Consider the following 24,418-nt stretch of genomic DNA (forward strand, 5'->3'; position numbering starts at 1 on the left):
CTACAAAAGAAGCCACAATAAAACAGGGCATCTTCTTCTTGTTTACTATTTTCATCAAGTACCTGGTACTAATATCTAGCATGTGGTTGATGCCAAATTAGCATCTTTTAATTAAATGAAAATATGAAGTTTATGTTTCATATAGTAAAAACCTTTCCCAGAGAAGTAATGTGTTCATAGTACATTGGGCCAAGTCTATAACTCAAGTGCTCAGGACAAATAGCATCTGTTGAAGACCCTTGATGGTACTGAGTCTAGGGAAGGCTTAGACGGTGGTTGACAGTGGCTTAAGTAGCGTTATATGAAGTCTTTTGTTCTATCTTTTTATAGAGCCTGGTTATTCATCTGTGTAGTAATTCAGTCACATTACTCAACATAAAGTGCACATACAGCATCTGGTACACATTTAGTCCCAAGAAAATGTACCATTCCTATTTGTAAATTGACAGGAAAAATCAAGAAAAAGTCTGAAGGAGTCATGGGGACTCCTCGAATCTGTCTATTCACACCCACATTCTGCAGAAAGTTCACACAGGTGACTTGTTGAATTAGTCTCAACATCAGATTATTTATAATTCAACTGTTACATTAGAAAAAATAGTAATGAAGAATGCATCAAAATAAAACCTACTAAATCAAACCATTTAAAAGTCTGTTGCTTTATAATTGATGACTCTCATCTTCTACCCACATTCCCGGTAAAGGGCACTAAGTCACCTAGTATATATCATAAGGAACATGCTGCTGACAGTCCAACAGACCAAGGAGCCACTGTTTCTTCTGATTTTGTTTGACATTTCATACTGATACACAAGTATAAATATAGTATATTCCCCCTGCCCCAAGAGAGACAGGATCCCCTGTTCAAAGTCTCTTCTCCTTTTATACTGTCCCATGATCTTTCCTTCTGTATCTCTTTTAGGTAAAGATGTGAACTCCAAACTTGAATGTGCATCTCCAGTAAATAATAAAAATGCACTAAATACACTTGGGCAGACCCAGCGAGAACACTAGGCACTCTTCTTCATCAGGATGTCATTTTCTCAACCAAACTGTAGGTTCAGGAATGAACACCCAGCTCATTAAACTGCTGTGTGTTTAGATGCAGGATACATTTCTCTTCCCATTTGTGTATTTCTGGAAAGACAAGGCCTGTTCTACACATACATGATCAGGCTGCACACCATCCATTAGTCTTCTCTTTCTCAACACATTTCTCTCTTACATTTCTTCACTCACTCTACAGCTCACCCTGGCTGCCTCACTATCTTCTATCCTGTGGTTTATAGATTCTCTGTAGTGCAGAGACCTCTGGGGGCAAGGTTTTGAGCTCAAATATCTATTTATGTGTTTAAAAGTGACTCTAAAGCCCTTTGGTGATCCATGTCTGTAATCATAGGATTAGAGAGGTTAGATGAAGAAAGATTCTACTGGGAGTGTAAGCACAGCCTGAGCTATGTGGTAAATCTTTCTAAAATATAGGAAGAAAGAAAGAAGGAAAGAAAGAACAAAATAATGGGAGAGAGAGGGAAAGAAAGAGAGAGAGAGAGGAAGAAAGAAGGAAAGAAAGAAAAATAGAGAAGAGAGGGAGAGAGAAAGAAAGAAAGAAAGAAAGAAAGAAAGAAAGAAAGAAAGAAAGAAAGAAAGAAAGAAAGAAAGAAAGAAAGAAAGGAAGGAAGGAAGGAAGGAAGGAAGGAAGGAAGGAAGGAAGGAAGGAAGGAAAGAAGGAAGGAAGGAAGGAAGGAAAGAAGGAAGGAAGGAAGGAAGGAAGGAAGGAAGGAAGGAAGGAAGGAAAGAAAGAAAGAAATAGAGAAAGAAAGAGTGAGCATTAATCTGCCTTTAAAAGATTTAATTGCACATAAGGTGTTTTCTAATGTATTATATATTATTGTTACAACAAATTAAATGGTTCTTTTTTTATATAAGCTAAGTATTCTAATATATGACACCTAAATGAAAGTAGTCTATCAAGTTGATCATTTTTTACTATTATGTATTTCTATAAATACTTACTACTTCAAAAGCTAATCATTAAATTGCCTTTAAAACTATATGCCAATTAGAAATATATTCATCCTTATGATTTAAAACTGAGTATCTTTTTTAAGCTTCAAGATAAAAATCATCTGAGCACGATACAGAAACTGGGCTTAAAAGAGTTCCTTATCATTTCAGAAAACCATCTCTCTAATGTCAAAGAAATGGAAATTTAACCAGCTGAAGTTCAGTTAGCATCACACCAATCTCCATGTGAACGCTGCCAAAATCACTGTAGGGTATTTCCAGTATTTCTGTACTCCATTTAGGAAATTTTGATAAATTACATTCAGATTACACTTGATACTTCTCATGCTCCTTTCTCTGTATAAATTTTCATCCAAGAAAAAGACCTCTTAACATACTTACAAAAAAATGCAAAGCCTGATCTTCTTCAGCTGCTTAAATTGATGAAGAAAAAAAAAAAAAAAAGAAAATACAAGGTGTCTAGAGACACGAGGGTTTTAGAACATTTTTGTTAATCTCAAAAAAAAAATGTAAAAGATTCTAAAAAGGCACATGTCTTGTCTTTCCAAGAATTTAAATTGTGGAACTTAAAGTATAATCTAGGATGATCTTGGTCAGACTCCTTCAATCCAAAGTCTTAGGATTTGCCTAGAAAGAGAACATGTGTAACCACATGCTTTTAAAGAAGTGAACACATAATATTAGCCAAATATATGTCCGTTTTCATCAAGAAATTCATTTTATCAAAACAAACAAACCAGAAAAAATATTTCGCAGATCGTCTCCTCGCAGGATTTATAAAATATAGAGAATTGGGTGAAGAAGCTTCTGCTCGGTGGTTCCTTCAGTGAAGAAGAGGCGTTTTATAAAGTTAAGAATGGTGCAGAGTGAAAGCCAGCATTAAAATATATTCACTGCGTTAATTGTTCCTAGAAGAATGGGTTTTAGACATAGAGTAAGACCAGTTTTATTGGAATAGTTCTCTACTTGCAAACAGATATTGGTGAAGCTCAATATATAATTCCCAATTAGGACCAGGAATCTCAGCCACTGAAAAACTGTTTGTTAATTCTGGGATCATAAAGTTTGTTTTGTTTTTGTATCACAAACAATTTTAAAAAGTTATTAAAGAATTCTATGGTACTTTAATCCTATCAAAATTTCTAAGAAGGAATTTAAATCGTTATTTCAAGTAGAGTCTCTTAATATTAACAAAAAGTATTGACAATCAGGCAATTTCCAATTTTACTATAAAGTGGAAATGGCACAAGAGCATTAAACTCTGAGATTCCCCTCCCCTTGTGTCTACAAGGCATGATATTGCCCGTTAAGACTGGATGCCTTCCTGTGGCAGTTGCAGAAATGACTGGAGATTTGCTGCATTCCATCCACGCCAGCCCTCACTGTCAGCAGAATTGGCACGCCACCATCAACAGCAAACTCTTTTTTTTTTAATATTTTTATTACATATTTTCCTCAATTACATTTCCAATGCTATCCCAAAAGTCCCCCATAGCGCCCCCCACTTCCCTACCCACCCATTCCCATTCTTTTGGCCCTGGCATTCCCCTATATTGGGGCATATAAAGTTTGCAAGTCCAATGGGCCTCTCTTTCCATTGATGGCCGACTAGGCCATCTTTCGATACATATGCAGCTAGAGACAAGAGCTCCGGGGTTCTGGTTAGTACATCATGTTGTTCCAACAATAGGGTTGCAGATCCCTTTAGCTCCTTGGGTACTTTCTCTAGCTTCTCCATTGGGAGCCCTGTGATACATCCAATAGCTGACTGTGAACATCCACTCCTGTGTTTGCTAGGCCCCGGCATAGTCTCACAAGAGACAGCTATATTTGGGTCCTTTCAGCAAAATCTTGCTAGTGTATGCAATGGTGTCAGCGTTTAGAAGCTGATTATGGGATGGATCCCTGGATACGGCAGTCTCTAAATGGCCCATCCTTTCATCACAGCTACGAACTTTGTCTCTGTAACTCCTTCCCTGGGTGTTTTGTTCCCAATTCTAAGAAGGGGCACAGTGTCCACACTTTGGTCTTCATTCTTCTTGAGTTTCATGCGTTTAGCAAATTGTATCTTATATCTTGGGTATCCTAAGTTTTGGGCTAATATCCACTTATCAGTGAATACATATTGTGTGAGTTCTTTTATGATTGTGTTACTTCACTCAAGATGATGCCCTCTAGGTCCATCCATTTGGCTAGGAATTTCATAAATTCATTCTTTTTAATAGCTGAGTAGTACTCCATTGTGTAAATGTACCATAATTTCTGTATCCATTCCTCTGTTGAGGGACATCTGGGTTCTTTCCAGCTTCTGGCTATTATAAATATTTACTATGTGACAGTAAAGAAAATGAGCAAAACACAGGAAAGAGGGACCACAGCAAATGTTAGCTATCCACTGTGTGTTAGTTCCTCCGGAGTTCTTGTATGACAATAACTAGTTGTTTGGCATTTGTCCTGGTTGGGTTCTTGGTCAACTTGACACAAGTCAGAGTCATTTGGGAAGAGGAACTCGCAGCTGACAAAATGCCTCCATTAAATTTGCCTGTAGACATGTCTGTGAGGCACTTTCTTGACTGAAGATTGATGTGGAAGGGGGTAAAGCCCTCTGGGGGTAACACCATTCCTTAGCAGGTAGACCTGTGTTATATAAAGCAAGCAGGCTGAAGCAAACCATGAGGAACAAGGCAGTAAGCAACATTCCTCTACAATCTCTATTTCAGTTCCTGTCTTTAGGTTCCTGAGTTGAGTTCCTACCTTGATTTCCTTCAGTGATGGAGTGTATAACCTAACAATTATACGATGAAATAAGATCCCCCCACCCCTGCAAGTTGCTCATAGTCATGGCGTTTAATCCCAGCAATAGAAAGCTAACTATGGCAGAACCTAAAAGAGTAAAGTGCAAACACTGACGACTAGAAGTGCAGGTCTGGGGATGGTCCTAAAGATGCCAGGATGTCAGCTCTGCTCTACAAGTCATAAAGAGCCAATGAGCAAGGTCAGCAGTGACACAATCACCTAATGTTTGCTAAGTCTTACTTAAGTAAGAGCATCTAGACTGAATGTGTGAAGGAGAAGAGAGACCAGTGCAGAGCTCACCACATTTCCAAAGGAGTCATAAAAGGTTGAACTAGAAAAGTGATGGCAGCAAAAGTACACTTATGAGATCTTAGTGATTAAATATTGGGGTGGAAGGGGAATGGGAAGTGGTATATTAATCCAAACCTACTTAATACTTATGTAAAAGGTCTATGGGTTAGACATTATTAGGAGGTAAATTTTATGAGTGTTTAAAACAACAGATTATCAGCAAAGTTGTCCACAGCTCTGCTACTCATCCTTGGTTAAAACATAATTTTACCATGCACAGAAACTCAGATGTTATGCCATTAGCTGCTGCAGGGTAGCAAGAGTGGAAGAAGACTGAGAGGTATGGTGCCAATAAGAGAACTGGGCTGGGCGATGAAGGTGAGGATAGTTGACACATTGACTCTCTAGTGAAAACATTCGCCAAACTGATGCACATAAGAATCTGACTCTCTAGAGTAGCAGTTCACAATCTATGCATCTCAATCCCTTTGAGGGTTGCAGATCAGATAACCTGCATATCAGATATTACATTTTAATTCATAACAGCAGCAAAATGACACATAAAATAGCAATGAAAATCGTGTTATGGTTGCAGATCACCACAACGTGCAGGACTATATTAAAGGGTCACAGCATTAGGAAGGTTGAGAACCACTGCTCTAGGGTAGGAGTCAGATCAGGAGATCTAAATTGGGTTTATTACCACAGACACAAAAATATAGATGAGCATGATTTGAGATCACTATGAAGGGCATATTGAGAAGATGAGTGGAACGGATTCTAAAACTTCTTTAGACAAGATACATGCAAAGGAAAAAAGATAACCTTGGGATAAACAAAAACAGCATTGGAAAATTGGAAGTATAATAAATGAAGAGAGAGGGAGAAGGTGACAGACAAAGCAAGGAGAGAAAGACTGAAAAGCAGATAGCTTTAGCCCCATTAAAGTCCTTAATAGCCTCTGAAATAAAAGGTCTTGATATTAAAGAATGGAAGAATATGTAAAGAGAGACAGTAGGCAGGACTTGACTTAGAAACAGAACCCTAAAAAACTTTTCAAAAGTAAGGCAGTCTCACTGGACACAAAGGGACATTAAAGTTCTTCTGTGGATCGGTGCTTGCATGATGCTCTGAAAGCAGGGTTACAGGATAGAAGAAATGATGCCCCTGTTGTTTTTCTTGTGATTTGTGGAATACCAAAGTCCTGAGAGAGGAGGGAGGGAAGGACAGAAGGGGAGCCCTGACAAACAGAGGCATAAGAATGCAGGTTACTCCATTGTGTAAATGTACCATATTCCCTGTATCCATTCCTCTGTTGAGGGACATCTGGGTTCTTTGCAGCTTATTCTAAACAAGGCTGCTATGAACATAGTGGAGCATGTGTTCTTATTACCAGTTTGAATATCTTCTGGGCATCTTCTGGTTGTATTATGTCCAATTTTCTGAGGAACCACCAGACTGACTTCCAGAGTGGTTGTACAAGTTTTCAATCCCACCAGCAATGAAGGAGTATTCTTCTTTCTCCACATCTTCGCCAGCATCTGCTGTCACATGAATTTTTGATCTTAGTCATTCTGACTGGTGTGAGGTGCCTGATGATTAAGGATGTTGAACATTTTTTCATGTGTTTCTCAGCCATTCAGTATTCCTCAGTTGAGAATTCTTTGTTTAGCTCTGTACCCCATTTTTAATGGGGTTATTTGAATTTCTGGAGTCCAGCTTCTTGAGCTCTTTGTATATATTGGATATTAGTCCTTTATCAGATTTAGGATTGGTAAAAATCCTTTCCCAATCTGTTGGTGGTGTTTTGCCTTACAGAAGCTTTGCAATTTTATGAGGTCCCATTTGTCAATTCTTGATCTTACAGCACAAGCCATTGCTGTTCTGTTCAGGAATTTTTCCCCAGTGCCAATATCTTCGAGGCTTTTCCCCACTTTCTCCTCTATTAATTTCAGTGTCTCTGGTTTTATGTGGATACTTCATTCCTCCTTATAATAGGAAATAAAATATCCATGAAAAGAGTTACAGAGACAAAGTTTGGAACTAAGACAAAAGGATGGATTATCCGGAGACTACCCCACCCAGATATCCATCCTATAATCAGCCACCAAACAAAGACATTATTGCATATGACAGCAAGATTTTGCTGAAAGGACCCTGGTATAGCTGTCTCTTGTGAGGCTGTGCCAGTGCCTGGCAAACACAGAAGTGGATGCTCACAGTCATCTATAAAATGGAACACAGGGCCCCCAGTGGAGAAGCTAGAGAACACACCCAAGGAGCTGAAGGGGTCTGCAACCCTATAGGTGGAACAACAATATGAATTAACCAGTACACCCAGAGCTTGTGTCTCTAGCTGCATATGTAGCAGAAGATGTCGGCCATCATTGGGAAGAGAGGCCCCTTAGTCTTACCAACTTTATATGTCCCAATACAGGGGAACACCAGGGCCAAGAAGTGGGAGTGAGTGGGTAGGGGAACAGGGTGGGGGGAGAGTATAGGGGACTTTTGGAATAGCATTTGAAATGTAAATACAGAAATTATCTAATAAAAAAAGAATGCAGGTTATAAAAAGAAGGAAGACCAAAGTGTGGATACTTTGGACCTTCTTAGAAGGGCAAACAAGTGTGAGTGCCTGACTCACCAGCAAGAAAGATGCCACAATAGGATCCTTTTGCACACATTTATTGGGAGAGCTTGATTGCAGAGGCGAAAAGACCCCGAGCCCCAAAACTGGCGCTGCTTATATAGGCCTAGGAGAGGCATGTCTACATCTGATTGGGTATGCTTTCAGTACCTCATTTGCATGCCTCGGGCCAGGCAGTGACTCGGCAAAAAACTCTACTGCACATAATGGTGTATGTGGCTTCCCACAAACAAAATACTCATGGAAGGAATTACAGAGACAAAGGGTGAAGCAGAGACTGAAAAAAATGACCATCCAGAGACTGATCCATCTTGAGATCCATCCCATAAACAACCACCACAACCAGACACTATTATGGATGCCAACAAGAGCTTGCAGGAGCTTGAAGGAGCCTGATATAGCTGTCTCCTGAGGGGTTCTGCCGGTGCCTGGCAAATACAGAAGTGGATGGTCACAGCCATCCACTAGACGGAGCACAAGGTCCCCAGTGAAGGAACTAGTGAAGGAACTCAAGGAGCTAGAGAATGGGCTCAAGGAGCTGAAGGGATTTGCAGACTCAGAGGAGGAAGAACAATATGAACTAACCAATATCCCCAGAGGTCCCTGGAACTAAGCCACCAACCAAAGAAAACACATGGTGGCACTCATGGCTCTTGCTGCATATGTAGCAGAGGATGGCCTAGTTGGTCATCAATGGGAGGAGAGCCCCTTGGTCCTGTGAAGGTTATATGCCCCAGTATAGGGGACTGCCAGGGCCAGGAAGAGGGAGTGGGTGAGTTGGTAAGCAGGGGGAGGGCAGAAAGTATAGGGAGTTTTCAGAAGGGAAACTAGGAAAGAGGATAACATTTGAAATGTAAATAAAGAAAATATCTAATAAAAAAAAAAGATAATGGAAAAAAAGAATGTATGTTAACAAGATTTCAACAGAAGAGGAAAAAAGTCATTAAAGGTTGTGGGGCACAGGAGCAAGTGCTCAGAGAGAAACCTGGGTGCCACCTAGGGGGCATCTTTGCATCTAAGCCCAGTGGATTGACAAGAAACCAAAGCAGAAAAGCCAGAGCCCAAATCAGTAAGCAGGAATGTTTGTTCTATGAATCCCTGAGGTCTCTAAGAGTCAAGAAATAAACAAGGTAATTTTTTTATTGTAACAATTCTATACAATTATGTGGCTTTTTCCAGGAGTAAGTTGGAGATAATATGGAAAGTATGGTTGATAAAACAGCCAGTACTGTGAAAGCAGTGTTTGCCTCATAGACTCACATTTACAGCAAACAAAAAGAAGCCTCGCCCAGCCCCTCCCCACCCCATCCAGCCCTGCCCCCACCCAGCTTTATGGTCAGTCACTCCATAGATGTATCGCTGCACTTTGACAAGTTATGAGCCTCTATATAAACCACATCCCACTACACAAAGTTGCTTTTCTGATAAGGTTTGAGATGTCCTGTATAGAGATACATATTTAGAAGGCAGTTTGATACTGTGTCTATTTAAGAAAATAACAACAGTAGCTTCATCTCTGGAGCCCATGAGCTCCACAACCTAGTTCTTGGCCAGATTTACAAGACTAGGAAGCAACTTCCTCCTCCTGTGGCTAGGGCCTTAAATCTAATCAGAAAGTGTTTTGTTTGGTTGGGTTTTTTTTTTTTTTTTTTGATTTTTTGTTTTTGTTTTTGTTTTTTGTTTTTTACCTCTATAACATTCATGCTATTTATCTTGACAGACAGGTCATTATTATAGCTGGCAGGAATCACAGCTGGGAGAAACTGATGATCGCTTTTCTCCCCATAGCAACCTAAAGAGCACCTTCTGGGACTGTGAAAGCAAGCCAGCAGAAAGGAAGTTTCCAGGGCCATATCGGGTTGTCTTCAGCAAATGGAGTCTTGTCATCAAGTTACACTGAGTAATCAGGATTGATGTCAATAGCTTGCATTTTGGGGGGAGTCTCTTATCCCCCCTCCCCCCGCACCAACAATTGAAAGGGATTATCAATGCATGAATAAAAGTTAATTTTATAAAATTTCCTCCATTGAAGGTTGAGAAGATGTCATGAGGACCTGAGTTCAAATCCCTAGCACCCATATAAAAAAGCCCTGTGTGTACTATAACCCCAGCATTCAGAGCTTAGATATAGAAGGGTTGCTAGGATTTCCTGGCCTCCAGCATGGCTCCAAGTTTGGGGAAAGATTCTGTCTCAAGAGAATAAAGCAGAGTAATAGAAGAAGAACCCCAGCATCCTGTTCTGGTCCTTGCGTATTCACAGTTCCACATATACTACGTTTGCCTAAATTACACATACATTCAGATATATGTGATGTATAAAGATGTGATATACAAACATGCAGTTATCCTGACCCTAGACATCCTGTGTGAGAAAACAGAAAGTACACATAGAACATTTTGCCCATCACCAACCACAGAGGGTTGTCACTCACAAGTACGTGTGTGATTTATCACCGCTGTAACAGGAACCATGTACCCCACCCCCAGAGACACTATTTTCATCTGAAGAATGACTGAAAGACAGATGTCTACACTTACTTGAAAAATATGTTTGGCTGCTATTTTCTTTAAAATGAAGAAGGTGGATTTATCACCTCAAGTATGACTGTAACTATTGATTATCAGTGAAGAGATTCTAGTTTCCCAACAAAATTGGAAAATAAAAAAAAATTGATAGTACCACAATATTAGAAATTTTTCCAACATAGTTAGTGGTGGTATTAACAAGCGTGAATAGCTATTAGTGGAACAGGGTCCTTTTGGGATTTGGAAACTGATAGAATGCCATGAATAGCCTCAAATGACCATTTGGCATTATTACAAAGCCATGATTATGTTTCACTCAAAATAGGAGACCAGCTCATGGGAGTGTGAGTACCACAAGATTTAAGAATTATTTGTGTAGTTTCAAGTCCTATTACCCAGCTTCCCTTTAAGACATGATGATTGACTGAGTTTAGTATCAAAGGAAAATAGCCACAATTATTTATAAAGACCACTAAATTTTTCTCTTCTTTCCAACCACAAATCTAATGTGAACATTCTTTACTTTTCTTCATATACTTCATCCACCTGTGTTGTGCCTGATTGAGATAGAACCTAACTGCCTACCTCCAATTCATATAGTTGAAAGGATGGCCCAGCCATACTGCCACTCTTCCTACTACATATCTTTTTGCTGATCCTGGGAAAAAATTTGGGATGACATCTCTAAAAAATAAACAAAATTATTTGTTTTTCTGTGTCATATTTGTGTTGTTGATTTTGCTAAATTGGTAAAGAAATGTGGTTTTCTAAACTTCTTAGTTTTAACTTCTAATGTGATAAATTATGATTACAAAATAAAACCTACTGTATTAGGTAGTTTTCTCATTACTGCAACCAAGTACCTGGTAAGATGCACAGTTAAAAAGGAAGGGTTTATTTGGACTTACAGTGTGAGGGAATACAGGCATGGTATCAGGAGTGACCATGTTGCAACTGCAATGCAAAGCATTGAGTGGTTATGAATTGGTGCTGGGTTATAAAACCCCAGGGATACTCTCCCAGTAACAATTTCCTCTTTCAACACCTCACCCTCTATAGGTTCTGCAGCATCAGTGGCTGAGGACCAAAAGTTCTAACACTTGAGCTGTGTGGCATTTTTTACATTCAAGCCATAACACCTGCATAAACAGAAGTTTTTGTGAAGGCTCAATAATTTTTAAGTGAGACTGATAAAGAGTAACCACTGTTCAAGTGTAAACTGATAGGAGACTCTACTGGGCTCATGACAAAACTATCTACAGTCAGAAAATAAAGAATATAACTCACTTTTTAAAATAAACTCCACACTTTATGAATTTAGCTTTTGATTTTGTAAGCTCTAAACCAAGGAATCTTACATCTTATTGAAGTCTTATGCACCATTCCAGTAGTCTAAAAATAATATTGTATCAAAATTCAATTGTCTTCTAATTAGCTATGCACATTCAAGTGTTAATACTGGAATGTAGCTACAAAACACTTACCAAGCTCTCCAGATGAAACACTGCATGGCCTTCTTTCTTTGAGCTGGTAACCACTGTAATTAGTCCATGTATAGTATTTATGACTCCGGTTCTCATTAATAGCTGTTAATCATGTGTTCCATTAACAGCCACTCTCAAAATCAGGAATACACTCTGAAAATAAGTGTACATTGGTGGCAATTATGCAATTACCTAAAGCCAATAGACACTGAGATCCAAGAAAGAGGAGTGACTTTTAGCCCATTGCAGGATCTATCCAATATGGTGACAGTGCATTTTTTTTAAATATTTTTTATTACGTATTTTCCTCAATTACATTTCCAATGCTATCCCAAAAGTCCCCCATACCCTCCCCCCCACTCCCCTACCCACTCATTCCTACTTTTTGGCCCTGGTGTTCCCCTGTACTGGGGCATATAACAAGCAAATCATTTCATGAAAACGTTTTACTATTTAGGCTTGGTAGCAAAATTAAACCTAGACCAGGAGGTAATAAACTATTTTTGATTCACACACAAAAAAAAAAACAAGGTTTAGCAAGAAACATCAGTGGAAAGGCAGATATTCCAACAGACAAAATACTAAGGCTCTAAGAAACTAAAGTTTACGTGGTTAGAATACAGGCTATATAAAATATTTAGGATTTCAGTTTGCTGAGTCATTTTTGAATAGTCTGCTTCTTTTTGTGGGAGATTTAAGCCTCCACAAAGACCTTCAGCTCTCCCTGGAAAGAAATGGAGAAAACTAAGAAATAACATAAGTTGAACTTTGGCCCTTGCAGTGTCTACTGAGTACTATGAAGTTATTATTTCTGTGTAACTTTTCAATAAGTTTTTCAAGGCTAACTTAATATTCATATTTAACTGATAAATTATATTTAGCTGTATTTTGTCAAAATATATAGAATGAATAAAACATATAGAAAATAGGAAGATAGATAGATAGATAGGTAGATAGATAGATAGACAGATAGATAATAGATAGATAGATAGAGACATGAAATGATGTTCAGGAAATGTTTCATTCTAGGGTAATTGAAGGATGGTAATTACTCTCAGTGAAGCACACAAAAGAGCAATAGAACAGAAATATTGATCTCAGATGAGAACATATGGTTGGACAAAATTCAGGTTTGTACTCTGAGAAGAAGACTGAGGTAAAGTAACATCACACTGCGAGGGATTACAGGGTTATATCACAAAATGATCTTATAGCAAAGGCAGCAAAAGGGGACAAATAATACTGAAGGTTGGCCAAAAGTCTACAATAGTTTAGCTGTGTGTTATCTTTTTTCAGAATGAGTGCCTAAAAGTAAAATTATATGTTCCTTCTAAGCTTGCTTCCCCACAGTCTGTGAGATTCAGTTAAACTTTCCACAACCAAAGGGGGCGGGGGCATTTATTTCCAGTATTTATAGCTAAAATTATGGGTATGCACATATGTATGCATACACAGTGTTGAGACGAAACCACACTACTGCTGAATTCATGATTGTATTCCTTCAGAATCACTTGTGAACTTAGACATGAGATCTAACATTTTTTAAATGCATTCTTGCTCCTCAAGGATCTTGCTTAAGGCTATTTCACACTCAAAAGAGCTGTGGAGTTTCTTTTGGATTCTCTATAGTAGGAAGAAAAAACATTTCTGCTTGATTCAGTAACCTGCTCCCCAGAAGCTCGGGAGAGTGGAGGCAGTGCAAAAGCTTAGGATGAATCTTTCTAAGCAGGTCCAGAAGAATGGACCTGGCATGGGTAGTGGGCTCCTTAGTGGATTTTACAGGTTATCACCCCTCCTCCCTCACATCTCTAATGTGTTCTTATGCTTCTTCTTCACTAGGAAAAAAAATCAGATGCACAGGAAACAGGCTTCTTTCACAAAAATTTTCTCTTTCAGAAAAAGACAATTGTTTCTTTGAACAGGTTTATGGGGTTGATTTTTTGAGAAACTAAAGTTTTTTGTCTTGTTTTGTTTGTTTGTTTGTTTTCCCTCAGATACAGGGGGGGGGAGTATCGGAGTAAAGGACAACATTAGTAAGTCTCCAGCCCTAGTTAATTGCATATGATTCCTTGAGTCGGAAGAGTGTTGAGGTATAAGGGTCATTGAGTTTTTAACAGACCAATGACTTTCCTGGCTGATGCAAACAACCTAATGCATGGTTGTTACAAAGAAACTTAGAGTCTCTCTTCCCACCCTCTCTGCAACATCCCTGCATCTGCTCCCCCGTACCCCAATTTACACTCCTTTACACGGAAGTGCATAGAGACTGAGAAGGCTGACTCTGAGGTGCTTTGCGCACAATCCACTCCTTCTCTCTCCTCCCTCCTCTCTAGCCTCTGGATCCCTCACAGCCCATGCTCCCTCCCTTCCACTCAGAGAGTGGCGCTTTGGGGATGCTAAGGATGCACCTCCGTGTACTTCTAAGGTGGGAGGGGGCTACAAGCAGAGGAGAATATCAGACGCTCAGACGTTCCATTCTGCCTGCCGCTCTTCTCTGGTTCCACTAGGGCTTGTCCTTGTAAGAAACTGACGGAGCCCAGGGAAGCTGTGAGAGGAAGAGGCTGAGTTGCCTGGAACCCGAACACTCTGGGTGCTCTCAGTTACAGCCTACTGAGTCCGCAGCAAGCATACAGAACCATGGACAGCAGCGCCGGCCCAGGGAACATCAGCGACTGCTCTGACCCCTTAGCTCCTGCAAGTTGCTCCCCGGCACCTGGCTCCTGGCTCAACTTGTCCCACGTTGATGGCAACCAGTCCGACCCATGCGGTCCTAACCGCACCGGGCTTGGCGGGAGCCACAGCCTGTGCCCTCAGACCGGCAGCCCTTCCATGGTCACAGCCATCACCATCATGGCCCTCTATTCTATCGTGTGTGTAGTGGGCCTCTTTGGAAACTTCCTGGTCATGTATGTGATTGTAAGGTAAGGAATGTTCTGAATACCTAGTTCCGCAGGGGGGAGGGGACAAAGCTCCCCCATGAGTGACAGAGGAGAAGTAAACAGGGTACAAAGAGGGGGTGGTTTGAATAGAGCATTTGCTGTTTGTGTGTGAGCTTTTACTTTTCTGGGTTTTGTTGGTTGGTTGGTTTTATTTTTCTCCATCTCCTTGAAAAATCAGTGTTCAAAATTCCAAAGACAAGACGTTTCTTTGGCCAAAACTATTAAGATGTGGTGGTGGGAGGCTCCATCTTAGATCCCCTTCTTATTCTAAGCCAGGAGGGTCTTTGAAGCATGTCTTGCAGTCAATTCTCCCTCTGCATGAGCTGTAAGAATAGGGAGTTGTAAACAGTGAGGAGGGGAACCTAGTTTGTTTCTCCTAACTGAAAGACAGAGGCTTCACAGTAAGTTAAAGAGATAAACTCGATAACTTTTTTAGACCTTCTGGTTTAGGCTGGACCACAGTCCCACCACTTCTCCTATATTCTGGGAGCCTTTATCTTACTCTTCTTCCATCCTGAGGCTGCCCCGGGTGGAGGAAGCTTTCCTGCCATCTCTCCTGGGCAGGGTAGCTTAGAGATAGCAAGTAAGCTGTTGTGATGTTTAGCCCAGTTCAGTACTTTCTTCCTGCAGTTCTGCTGAGGGAGTTCCAAGTGGGATCTGGCACTGCTGGGTAGCTCTGGGCATTTTTTCAGTGCTTGCAAACATGAGAAGCAATTAGGGAAGTTAAAAGCAGCAATGTTCAGGATGGTCTAGAGAGGAAAGTATCTATCTAGTAAAATTACTTTCAAAGAGTTTGAACAGAAAGAGTCTGCTTTCTGTTGTTTTGGGTGCTCCAGGTGAATTCAGCAAAGATTGAAATGCTATTGTGCTGGCTGAGTTACACCTTCAGATTCAGCCTGTTGCTGTGGAGTACCTTATCTACCCACTTCTGATAAAGTAGGTGGATATCCCAGCACTCTAAAATGGCTCCTGATTTGAGTCTTCTTCTCAGTGGGGTTATGTGGCATCATGAGTTTGGCACTTCTATGTTTAGTTACAATATTTGCTTCACCTACTCAGCACACATGTCTCAGGCTTCCACAGAGCGCTCAGAGTCCCTGAAAGATCATTTCCCTCATTATGCTTTTATTCCCAAGGTACTGCAAAGTGCTTGTCTGATTTCTTTAATTAATGATTGTTTAAAGTAAAGCTGATTTCTCTGGTCTTTGGGTGAAGGATGTGTCTCTGAGAAAAGAGCACCATCTATTGAAAGGAAGGCTAACAGCAGAAGAAAAACACAGGCAGAGAATCAATATAAAAATGTATGCTTTGAGACGTTTATTCTCTGTAATTCAAAACAGAGATGATTCAGTCAGTCTCATCACACCGTTACAGCAGTAATTAAAAGATGGCTTTTGGTAAGGAAAATATGCTATTCATTGTTCCGGTGGGGGGGGGGGGGGCGGGAGTAAAAACAGAATCATAAAATGAGAGAACTGAAATGGTCTTGGGGTTTTCTATGCTAGACAATTGAACCAATACAAAGAAATCGATTTTTTTTTTAACTGAGACAAGATATTTACTAGTTCACTGCCCATGGCTGTCACTGTGCTCACATAATTTTCTGATAATTAGGATATACATTGATGGTTTGAGTTAATTCTTTTGCTAGATCAAGAGAGAAAGCTTGCTTTACAGTAGTGATACTAAATAACAAAACACCCCAAATTTATGCATGTGTTCTTGGGTTTAAAAGGTGTGAAACAATTGCCAAAGAATCCAGGAGCCTTTTCTCCTTATGATCTCAGCATCTTCCTCCCTCCTTTTTATCCCCTCCAGCTTCTATTTTTCTATAAAGAGTGCCAGTAGCACAGGAAGCAGCTGGAACAGACATGGCTTGGTCTTTTCCCAATGCTGAGTTCGTTCCTGGCCTGGTGGGTTCATTTTAAAAGCATTGCCTCTCACTTGTTCACTTGGAGACACATGGTCACACTGTCTCTCGATGAGAACATGGTATTGTGCTTTTTTTTTCTCTGTACTGAAAGTTCTGACAAAGGCAGCTCTATTTGAAAGGTCAACCCAAACACCCACCTGTGGCACATAAAGTGCTTAATTCCATGGGCAGATAACCTTCTGAGAATAAGAATGTGAAATAGAAAAAGAGGCAGTTCAATGACACATGAAGTGCTGGTCAAGTATCCGTGGGCTGAAGACGCTGTGCCTAGGTAGCTGAGCTCATTTAACTGACTGTCTGTAATTTTCAATGTCCCAGATCTGCTCAGGAACTGTGTCACTCTTTTACAAAAGAAAAGTATGAACCCATAAAGTAATAAAAGGAGCTCACTTACATCTACTCCCTAAAACAACAAATATGATTAAGTAGTCCATGAGCTACGCCTGCTGGCTAGATGAAGGTAGTATCGTCCAGAATAGCTTAGCATCCTGACTGAATCACAGATGACTATAATAACAACAGCAACAAAAATGACTGTAGTGCCCATGATGTTATTAATGTCTCTGTTTTCTCACGACCATCTTCATTATCCCTTCCACAACACCATCAACGAGCCAACCTTAAGTGGGATTCTTATAAAGTTCTGTTCTTAGGAATGTAAGAAAAGACAAAGGATTCTGTCCCGGATTAAAGACATGAAACACAAACATGGCTCCATAGAAATGTCATAGGTAACCATCATCTAAGAAGACCTTTGCTTTTAAAAGTGGGGGAGAAATGCTTTGTTCATGAGTATCATCTGCTTCAAAGAGGAGTCAGTATTGTGGGCTGATACCAACAATTCACAGTTTGTATGTGCATAAATATAAATACAACTCTACAGCTTTGAATTAAGACCAGATTGCTACTGTCACCATGAGAATAAACGGCAAAAAGAAACGAATACAGGGGTTCTCATCATTTATCATGGTATACTCTGCAACGTCTCCATGACTACCACAATATTGCTGTGAGCCTCTGGTTGAAGCACGGTCATCAACTAATCGATACATAAACCTGATCCATATGTGTTTCTTTTTATGGATGTCCTATTTAATATACATTAAAGACTAAACTGCCACTGAACTCAAAGCCTACCATACACATCTGAAGTCATGCTTACATAAAGTCTAGCATACTTTCCATACAAGGCACTTAACAGCTTCCTTGTGCTTTGGATATTAGAGGGCATTTTGTCAGTATGCATGAGGGCATTTTAAACAGCAAAGTTGCTGGGGTTGGTGGAGCCTAGGGAGGTCTCAGAGACCATTATGACACCTCTATCTAATGTTTTCTACTTCTTGCATGATCGAAGAATAATTCACAGACGGGAGGAAAAGGCAGAGAAGTAGGAGGAAATTCTCTTGCAGAGCCAAAGTAGCCCCCAAGAGAAAGTGAAGGCTTCTCAGGAGAAAGTAGAATACCAGGCATTTTGGACAGCTCTGTCCTTTAAGCAAGCATTTATAGAGAGAGAATTATTCATGAATTAAGGTGAAGAATTACAGAGAAGGGGTGGGATATTCCTGAAATAGGGTTTATTACACTTTTCTATCCTTATAAGGAGTTTGGGGGATGTATCCTAACCTCAGAGGTCTGATGGGAACAGCCAGTTCTGGGAAACTAACAATAAGGTAACATACTGACGCACAGCACAGTTCCTGGGGGGACTTGGTCAGTTGTGTTCTTTCCAGCCAGTTTGGGTAGTTCTGGCTTTTACTGCTTGAGCAATCCCATCATGCTCAGCTGTATCACAGTTCTGTGGGTGCTTGCCTCCAGCCCCTGTGCCATGTGCCTCTCTTTTCCCTCTACCTAGCTAGCCTACTTCAGGCTCCTAAAGAAAATCTACAAGGAAGCATGAGAGGCAACCCTAGCTTTCAGAAGGGATGCTAGTTCACAGTATGAGAGGCTAGAGTCAGAACAGCACTTTGTTTGGAGCCATCTGAGAATTTACAAACAGAGCCTTTCAAGTAATTCATAACTCTCTACGAACCCACACAACTCTAGAGTGGATTCCAAGGCCCACAAGTACATATTAGAACCAAATAAGTTCAGTGAAGTAGTCTCTAGTTTCCTCCTAGAATAAGGATTGATGGAATATACAGCAGTCTTCAAGGAAATTGTGTCAACTCTTGGTATCCAAAGGGGATTTGACCTTAGGACTCCTGTAAATACCCAGTTCAGACACCCCAAGCCTATGTATTAAATGGTCCAATATTTCCCTTTAACTTTGATATCTTAAATCATCTGCTGATTGCATATAAACCTAAATATAATAGAAATGTTGTGCAAAAAGATGTCATGCTGCATTCTTTAGGGAAGAACAATAAGAAGTCTGTGTGTTGAGTGCAGTGCTACAAAATCTCCCAAATACTTTTGAACCGCAATTGCTTAAGTCTACAGACACAGAATTCTCTGATACTCAAAACCTCCTCAAATAAGACAATCAAGACTTTCAGCTGTGTATTACATGCAGCAGCAAGCTCACCACACAAATGGAGTGGTATGAAAGCGAGGGACACTCCCATAATTCCCTCATCGCTTTGGCACCAGATAGCTAGGTGTACCACAAGCATTCAAAAAACAGACATGGCTTATTTTATTTTGTATATTGGAGTAAAACTATCAAGATTAACTAGATTTCCATATATTTTTTAACACAGTGGGTTAAGTAAAATTAGAATTGTGAGACAGAAACATAGAATGTCTGGGGACATAATTTAGGATTCTGTTCCATTATCTGGGGTCTCACCATTCATTACCAATGAAGTTCTAAAATAGAGGAGAAATTACCTAATACATAGTAACTAGCCTATAGCTACACCATCACAATGATTTCATAACTACATTTAGCACATTTTAGAAGCCATTATAAGCAACAAAATCTTTGCTCTAATTTTTAATAGTGCATTTATCAAGGCTCTGCCTACAACTTGATGGCTCTAGATCTATAATTCTGCCTGTTCTCTGCAACAGTGATAGTGATAGACATGTACATTCAGCTACATATTCAATCTGGAACATTAAAGTCTACATTAATACCCTAAATGTTTTCATTAGACACAGTAAAATGTGAGTGTAAACTGCTCCAAGATAAGGATCACCTCGTTTTGCAGCATGCAATTGCCCATCCTGCCCGTGGGATGATAAGCAGAGAGCCACCTTGTCCAGCACTTCTCATAAAAGGAGAGAAAGTACGTGTTTTCTTTCTACAACCAGATAATCCCTGTTCTAATTTCTCAACTCTGCCATAGCTTAGAAGAGGCCATAGACATTATGGAAATAAGTGGGAACGGTTCTGTCTCATTTAAACTTTACATAGACACTAAATTTGAACTTCCATATTAGGTTCCCATGCTTTGAAATATTTTTCTTTCGATGTCTGTCAACCACTCAAATATGACAAAATCATTCTCTGCTCACTAACCATAGGAAAAAGTGGTTGACTAGATTTAGCCCACAAGATCTTATTGGTCAAAGGCTGGAAAGGAGGTGTGAAAATTTCTATTTATGCAGTGGTCAAGTTCATAATAATTATAGACACAGAATTTTGTTGAAATAACATTTTTTTCCAGCGCAGAAAATAAGAATAAATATAGGTAACAACACAGTTACTACAGATGGGTCTGACAGGCAGCTCTGCCTTTTCTGAACAAATGCTAATGTTGGTTCTAGTGGGAGCCACATGGGATTGCCTCTATATCTCCCCAGACTTCCATCTCTCCATTGTTCCAAATGACCACCTGCATTCCTGACCACCCTTAGCCAGTAATTAAGGGTAAGTGCTAAGAAAAGAAAATTTCTAAAGAATTCCCTCTCTTAAATGCTCTTCATGCTCATCTTGATTGCAGGTCATTTTTTAGGCTTTTGCACAGTGTTTTCACCCTCAACCACTTGTAGGCTTTGGGGAACGACTGATACTGTAATCTGGGGATTCATATTAACTTCTTGGCACATATAAAATCTGTCCCCAAAGCTATCTGGGCTTGCACACCAGCCACGCTGAACCCACTGTGTACGGCCAGAAAAAGATGTCCTTTAGGCTTCTTACAAGTGATTTATTTCATTCTTGATGGATATGGAAGCATTGCTTCCCTCGGTTTTTGCATGTATTGTTCGTACATAAAATGAGTCTTGTTATGATCCTTTCCACTCTGCATGTCAATCATATACCCCTTGCCCTCTTCTGTTTCTTTATTACACCCTCTGATTGCCTTCTTCCTAACTGGTACCCCTCTCATGCTTTATTTTATAATGACCCATCTGATTTTGTTTGTGTTGCTTACACAAGCATTGGCAATGCTTAAGTGGCCACTCCGCTGGAGATGTCTCTCCATCCATCATCAACAAATAGTTGGTCTTTAGATCTTCAGGGATGGGCAGGGCCCCATGACTCTATTGACATCTTTATGATATTTAAGCCACAAAGGCTGATCAGTTTTATCTTTGTTTATTTTCTCTCTCTCTCTCTCTCTCTCTCTCTCTCTCTCTCTCTCTCTCTCTCTCTCTCTCTCTCTCTCTCTCTCATATAACATAGTTGTATTTTGAACATTTGTTTGCCATAGCTCTCAAACGTTGTTTTGAAACCTGTCACCTCCTTTAGTTCAGTCGGTCCAGCTGGCTAAGAGGAACCCCAGGTGTCTGGAGGCTATGGATGATTCTTGACTTCTATCCATGATTTTTTTTCAGTGACTTCATGTACACTGTTTGAGATCCCCTTTGTACTTAATTCCATACCTTGACAATTTCATCCATCCACATATAAATGACATGAGTGACCCTTCAATCAGCTGTGTCCAGCAAACTCCTCTTTGTAGGTACAACAGTACTTCAGCTTACACAGGTGACCACCAGGCTGAAGTCTGCACAGAGGCCTATGTTTCAATAGACTTGTGACTGGGTGACATATAGAGTCCACTAGAAACAACTTCTCTTTCTCAAGTGTTCTTGGGTGAGAACTGGATCTAAGTTCTAGCAAGGAATCCTGTCTATATAAAAAGGATAATAAATTTTGATTTTCCTTTTATCTAACCATGGAATGGCATAGCCATTGCACAAAACCTTATAATGCTATTAAGCACATGGGAGAAGCTTTCCAGGTCTTCTATAAACATGGTTCTTACTCTTGGTTTCAAATTAACATTACCTAAGAACTTCTTTTATAAACTTTCAACTTCTTTTGAAGCTGAAATGGGAGAAAACGGAAGAGGAAAGAGAGCAGGGGGTGGGGGGAGAGAGAAAAGGAGGAGAGGCTACTGTCCACAATCTCTATAAACTGGTTCTGGGAACAGACATTTAGAAAGCTCTCCCATGCTTCTAATATTCATCAACGTTCTTGCAGCTGCAGTTTGGCCCACCATGCTCATCTTGCGAAGAGAAAGGCCTGTTTTAAGGAAATCTAAAAGAGCTGAACTCTGGGAGGGGGTATAGACTGCACCTAGTAAATTGGCTTCCATTGGGAGCTGAATCTCTCCATGTTTTAATGTTTTCCTTAAAAGTGGCCTTGAAGTTCTCTTCAAAACAGACATGGTAGATAGAGAGCTAAACCAGGAGCAAAGAGAAAGGTTTGAATCTCTGCCGATTGTAAAATGTTCATGCCAATTACCCAAATTACTTGACTCTTATTAGTTAGTGCTTTGTAAAGAACACTAACCATGTTCAGTCTCACAGGGATTTCAGATCTAAGTTGGATACTATAGTAAAAATCTTTGCTTACTCTGAAGTGTTCTGCAAGAGAGAAAAGATTGCTCGATTGCTTCCAAATTACTTCACACTTCAACCCACAGGACACAGGACAGAAGCAGCAGCACAATGGCATGTACTCAGAGATTTTACTTGTCCTACATTGTAATTTTTATCCATTCAAATAAGTTTGTCTGTAGATTATCTGTTTAGTCTATAGAAGCAAAGCAATGCATCACATGGGTACCACTGTGATCAGTCTTCTTGCCCCTTGTATTTACTGTTTCTCAAGGCATTGGGTCACTCCAAACTCACCTTGCTGGGGAGAAGAAATTCTGCAGATAGACAATGTATTTGTTTCCCTGCTTGATGAGTCTTTTCATACTGTCTAATAAATTCAGAAGGTAGGGGAACTACAAACCAAAATTTTGAACGAAATATGTCATGAATTCAAAGCCAGCTTGGGCTCCATGACGACTTCCAGGCCAGATTGAGAAATTGTTTCCAAAAATATCAATCCAAGGTTAGATAATTTGATATTTATATATTTCACTTTTAAATTTGTATGGTAATAAAAGGTGGATCCTGATAACATAAAATGAAATTTTATAACCAAATGAGAGCTCATCTGAGTCAGAAAAAAAAATATTTATATCCACAGCTTTGCCTGCACTTTAGCTTTGGAAATTTAGGCCTTTAAAACTCCATCCTAACTGAAAGATCATCACCCTGCCTTTTGTTGAGTCTGACCCTCTAGTCAGTCAAATAAGCCAATGTCAATTAACTGCCAAAATCAAGATGGCAAACTCTACAAATAAAGCAAGTGTTGGGTATAGTGTGGGATAACACCCTTGAAGCACACTGTGCCTTCTCAGAACTAAGACTATAGAAAAAAGGGCAGAAAACAGAAGGGACAGCTTTCTTTGTTATTTCAACATTCTTCCACTGAGATGCTGGGTTCTGTGCCAGGTTGAACTTTCTGTGGGGGAAGATTAAATGTTAATTGGAAAGTGTTGCCAGCAGTACAACCTGAACATCAGCACCTGATTGTGCTTGCCAAGAAGAAAGGAAATTATTACTGATGTTATTTCATTCTTATTCATCCCCCATCGGCTCTGGAAAGAAAAGCACACAGATTGAGTGAAATTAAACATGACTTTGCCTCTGATGATGGTCAAAAGTTGCTAAAATTAGTGACTGTATTAAAATCAGACAGTGCTAAGAAAGAACCTTATTATATTTTTTATTTCTTCTGATAAACAAACAAAATCTATTAACCCTTTGTAATATGAATCATATATCTGAGGACTAAAGTTGGCATCTTAATAGAGTTCTCCCAAAAGGTAAGTATAATCAGAGAAGAAAATGTTATGTTTAGCGCTCTTCTGTAGCCCAGGCTTGCTCCAAATACTCCTTAGACCTCCTGGTCCTCCTGACTCCCTTTTCCGCACACTGCTATTATTCCTGTGGGAGGCCACACAGGTAGAAGTTGTTTCCCCGACTGTGGTGATTTAAATAGGACTGCACCCCCCCCCAGGCTCAGACATTTTAATACTTTTTCCCTAGTTGATTGCACTCTTCAAGTAAATTTAAAAGATGTGATCTTTGTGAAGAAACTATATCACTGAGAGCAGGCTTTAAAGTTCAAAACCTGCTTTGAGCCATCCTTCCACCCCTCTCTGGTACATGTTTGTGGTCTGAGATGAGAGCTCTCAACATTCTGCATTAGTTTCTATGCCTGCTACTTCCCCACAATGATCCCTCTGGAAGCAGAAGCCCCTATACTCCCCCCCCACACACACACACACCATAAACTCTTCCTTTCATAAGTTGCCTTGGTCATGGTGTTTTACCACAGCAACAGAAAAGTGACAGACACAGAGTGATGTTAAAGAATATTAAACACAGTTGATGCTTGTTGAGCACCAACTATGAACATAGTGTTCTCTTTGATGGACCAGATTTTAGTCACAGTGGCCAAATTAGAAAGCAACCTTCTTTTTTTCAAAAGTGCAGTCTAAGGGAGAAGATAAATAAACACTTTTACCAACGATGCTCA

At 39.9% G+C, this 24,418-nt stretch overlaps 1 protein-coding gene across 1 annotated transcript in view; it reads left to right on the forward strand.

Annotated features, from left to right (window-relative positions):
• The first annotated feature begins 14,166 nt into the window (after positions 1-14,166).
• Positions 14,167-24,418, forward strand: part of Oprm1 (opioid receptor mu 1) — a 45,221-nt gene continuing 34,969 nt past the window's right edge. Inside the window, 1 exon segment of the mRNA XM_021174254.3 lies at positions 14,167-14,690. Within this exon segment, the coding sequence (XP_021029913.2) occupies positions 14,407-14,690 (284 nt within the window). The 5' untranslated portion in view covers positions 14,167-14,406.

This window comes from Mus caroli, unplaced genomic scaffold, assembly GCF_978045245.1.
Source record: "Mus caroli unplaced genomic scaffold, Mus_caroli_1 scaffold_9, whole genome shotgun sequence".
Classification (NCBI taxonomy): domain Eukaryota; kingdom Metazoa; phylum Chordata; class Mammalia; order Rodentia; family Muridae; genus Mus; species Mus caroli.